This window comes from Oncorhynchus tshawytscha, unplaced genomic scaffold (assembly GCF_018296145.1).
Source record: "Oncorhynchus tshawytscha isolate Ot180627B unplaced genomic scaffold, Otsh_v2.0 Un_contig_4630_pilon_pilon, whole genome shotgun sequence".
In the NCBI taxonomy this organism is placed as follows: domain Eukaryota; kingdom Metazoa; phylum Chordata; class Actinopteri; order Salmoniformes; family Salmonidae; genus Oncorhynchus; species Oncorhynchus tshawytscha.
The window spans coordinates 1-3845 of record NW_024604823.1 but is presented as its reverse complement, the minus strand read 5'-3'; the positions used below and the strand labels follow the sequence as shown (position 1 = coordinate 3845).

The window sequence follows — 3845 nt, the reverse complement described above, 5'->3', positions numbered from 1 at the left end:
GAGCAAGCCTGGTGTTGATGATGAATGTTACGACTTTGGGAAGAATGCAACTGTGTTCATGGACAGTCTATTGAAAGCGACACCTCTACGTTTCCAATACGGGAACAGTTGCTTTACCGATTTGATAGAAAGCATGTCACAGCTAACTGTACCCAAAATGAATGAGATCCTATCAGTGGGAAGCGGTGTCGGTTTAACCGACTGCTACATTGCTTACAAGGTACTTGGTGCGAGGACAGTTCATCTGACGGACATCGAGCCTCCCCACGACATGGTGGAAACTCTGTCCTGTGTGGACGCAATTGAAAGGTACACTGGAGCGGACACCTTGATGTTTGTATACCCCTGTTTCCATGCTGATGGCTATGAAGGAGTCATCCGAACATTCAAAGGGCAGTACATTGTACTGGTAGGGGAGATGTGCGTCTCTGGCCATACCAATCCTGGTGGCCTATTGGAGCAGATTAGTGATGAGTTCGACAAGGTCGCACATGTGGATATGAGCCGAGCAATAGGCTCCTATTGTAGTCACGAGAGTCTGGCTATATACAGCAAATGTTCATAATTGGGCGACGCGGTGTAGTTGATGAGACTACGTTGAGTCACAGCTCCCATATATTGACCCCATATATCTACAACTGTCCCACCTCTTCTATTACAATTGCACAAGTAACTGTTCTCACCTATTAACGGCTCAACTTTGCAGACAGCACAATCTCCCTCCAGAGCGTATCATATAATTAGGTCGTACTGCCTATTCTACGATGGCCAAAGTCTTGGTAGACAAACAGCAACATGCCCTTGACACTGGGAAACAAACTGTGCCCATAGCCCTATGTTCCACTCAATCAAAGCTGGAAAGGGACACTAGGGAGCTTCTAGGCCACATTACTGCATTGGGTATGCGTACACCCAAGTTCAAACTGAGGTTTACAGTGAGACTTTCATCTTTTACCAGATACAAGACAACTATGACCTGCCTAGGTTATCTGGGATTGAGTAGAACCTTGGATGAGATACAGACACTGGGCTCTGAGCACCAGCCCTACCACAGCTTTATGTCCGAGGTACAAGCACCCTGTGTTTATTATCTGGAGAAGGGGAGATGTGACGTCAATGAGCCTCAAACTCCGTTCGGCTCAGGGTTTATCTGCCCCAGAACAATGGCCAACGGAGACTTCGATTTAGCTATCACCTTAAGCGTCGATCAAGATCTCACACATCACACCAACATTGAGGTGAACAACAACTGCTCGGAAGATCTCAAGGAGGCCTTGAAAACGGGCACCCCAGGGGATATTTGTAAGGTGTTGAGGCCTATGGAGAAGGTTGTCTATTATGTGCTGTTCAACACCTTGAATGAGATCTTGCAAGGACTGGAGTGAAGAGTACAGCGTCTACCCAACCATAAGGCATATACCTAACAGTAACTAAGTTAATATCAATGCAACTGTGGTGAGTCCCAGCTCAGTCAGTACATGTGATATACTATGTCGAAAGCAAGAGGGGTTTACGGCACTTTCTCTGTAGATTATGTAGTGATTAGAGGGGGTAAACAGGACCTCAACTCTCATGGTCTGTTTATGAATGACACTGTGATGGATAAAGACTTTAACTACGACCTCTTAGTAGACCTGGACTCCTCGTTTAGGGGAGAGTACAGCTCTATTCTGGACCAAGAGCTGCTTGTCAATGAATACACCCGGTACATAACCAATAAGCTGAGGTGCTTCCAAAGACAATCGCAGCTCGAGCAACGCCGCGTACTGTTCGTGTCTTCCAGTTACATACCCAGACCCTTGATTGGGATCACAGGGGCTAGGACTGAGATGATATCCATTTTTTTCAACTGTTTCAACAAAGTGTATGTGGTGAACGGGGAGTCGCTGTGCAACCAGGAGTTTGTGGACAAGTGGAGTACGGCAACCCAGCTCCCTGGATATCTGCTGGAAGCTGATGCTGTTCTGGACAGTTACACACCTTTGCCGTTGAGCGAGGCAACACGTTTATCACTCTTTTCAGGTGAGCAGGAGGAGGATATTCAATTGGATACGTATCTCCTGTACACAGAGGACCATATCACCTATATCAAAATGTCTCAGTATGTCATGCGTCTTAAGCTACAGTGGAGATCTAAGGCTGGAGTGTTCGACAGGAAGCCTAACTGTCACTACGTGATACAGCCATGCGGTGAAATTGTCTTTATCCGTGAATTCCACTCCTTGAAAAGTGTGTTTCTCCTTAACAAACTGATTTCCTTGTTAGCGTATATATTTTGATCCTGGTTCTAAAGGCTATGCTGTATATACATGTGGGTCTATGTCAATTATTACAATCTGTACAGTGTTGTGTAATAAACAGTGACACCTGGTGTATGTGACTTGTATTGCGTTTCACACTCAACACTTTGCCAAGGACCATCATTTCCAGACCCTGGAACAGGACCTGATCATGTGTCCCCATACATTGGTCGGATACACGGGGTAACCACTCGCCTCTACACAGCCAGAGCTACAATGTCATTAGTCTGCAGTGACAGAGATACGGTTAAGATCTCTCCAACCCATGTAGGGGCCATGTACGTATCCTTGTCAGTTGTATGTAGCTGGACCACACCCCTGATACACTTAACATTGGGTAGGTGGAATCAGTCATGGTTGGCTGATACAGCAATGTATGGGGAAGGGGATGGTTTCAGCTTATATAAAAGGGCTCAACTGCTCCTGCAGGTCCCATTCATAGGCTGCGCTCCCTGTGAACACAGTCAAGATTCCACACTGTCTAACACTTGGCACTGTCTAAGACTCACTATGGCAATGTACATTACAACAATGTGTCTGCTGCTCACTGCAGCAAGTACAGTTGAGTGTTGCGTGTTGACAAGGGCGACAGGTCTTACAGATCAGAGACCTGAACCATTCTCCATTGTAGCTACAATGGGAAACACTGTCAAGTTACCGGGATACTTGGCAAACAGCACTGAGCCTTTCTATAAGGACAATAACGTTGTGTATGCTACTGAACACATATATGATCTCATGCTCACCCCAGTGGGATCCCAAGTTAGCATTCGTTTCCTCACGTGCACCGACGAAGGCACCTACAGGATAGGGAGTGTGACCTTCAATCTGAGTGCGAAAGCGGACACGTGCGCTATGTTCTACTATACTGCCAAAGTTGACAAGGTTAAGAAGGCCGCCTTGGTTAAGCCACTGAATGGTGTCATTAGAATCTCTATGCTCTACATAGAACCCGAAAATAGCCAGTTGTGGAGTTTAATTGAAGTATGGAATGACACTATGACCAGAATGATAAGCCCAGACCATTGCTGTTTCATGATCGATGCAGGCACCACCTTTGGGGGATATGGCGATAAACAATACCATTATTTTATGTATCAGAGACAAGGGCAAGCTGCCAGCTCCTGCTCCAATGTCCATCTAGCAGCCTCCGCAGGTGCCAGCGTTACAACAACTCGAATAAACCCAATGTTGACAATGACAGATCTGAAGGAGTTGGAGGATGTGAAGACACAGGTGAAACTGTTCAACGTCAGCGACGGTGTGTTGAGCTTTGTTTCTTTTGTAAGGACAGTAGTACTACTTTTTACATTGGACTCACCCTGTCTCTCTCCCTGCAGGTATACGGGACCTGAAGAGGATGATAGACGAATTGGAAAAGTCTTGGAAGTCTGCGGGACCTAGCCTGGAAACACACATCCTGACACCACTGTTCATTGCAATGACAATACTGATGATGTCTATTTAGTCATGAACCGATTACATGTGTGGCCTATGGAGTGTCTATATAACTCGGGTCTCTCTGTTGAGTGTGTGTCACAGTTT

The 3845-nt window shown here is 46.1% G+C and overlaps 1 protein-coding gene across 1 annotated transcript; it reads left to right on the top strand.

Moving 5' to 3' along the window:
- Positions 1-430: 430 nt before the first annotated feature.
- Positions 431-3839, top strand: LOC121842032. Its single transcript, XM_042312175.1, has 2 exons — positions 431-3561; positions 3641-3839. The coding sequence occupies exons 1-2, from the start codon at positions 2517-2519 to the stop codon at positions 3766-3768; spliced, it is 1173 nt and encodes a 390-aa protein (XP_042168109.1). The 5' UTR covers positions 431-2516; the 3' UTR covers positions 3769-3839.
- The last annotated feature ends 6 nt before the right edge of the window (positions 3840-3845 follow it).

Bases quoted from the DNA above. Each gene is read 5' to 3' on its own strand.
- LOC121842032 (XM_042312175.1), top strand. From the start codon at position 2,517: ATGTCATTAGTCTGCAGTGACAGAGATACGGTTAAGATCTCTCCAACC. The intron at 3,562-3,640 runs GTGTGTTGAGCT...CTCTCCCTGCAG, and splicing joins ACTGTTCAACGTCAGCGACG to GTATACGGGACCTGAAGAGG.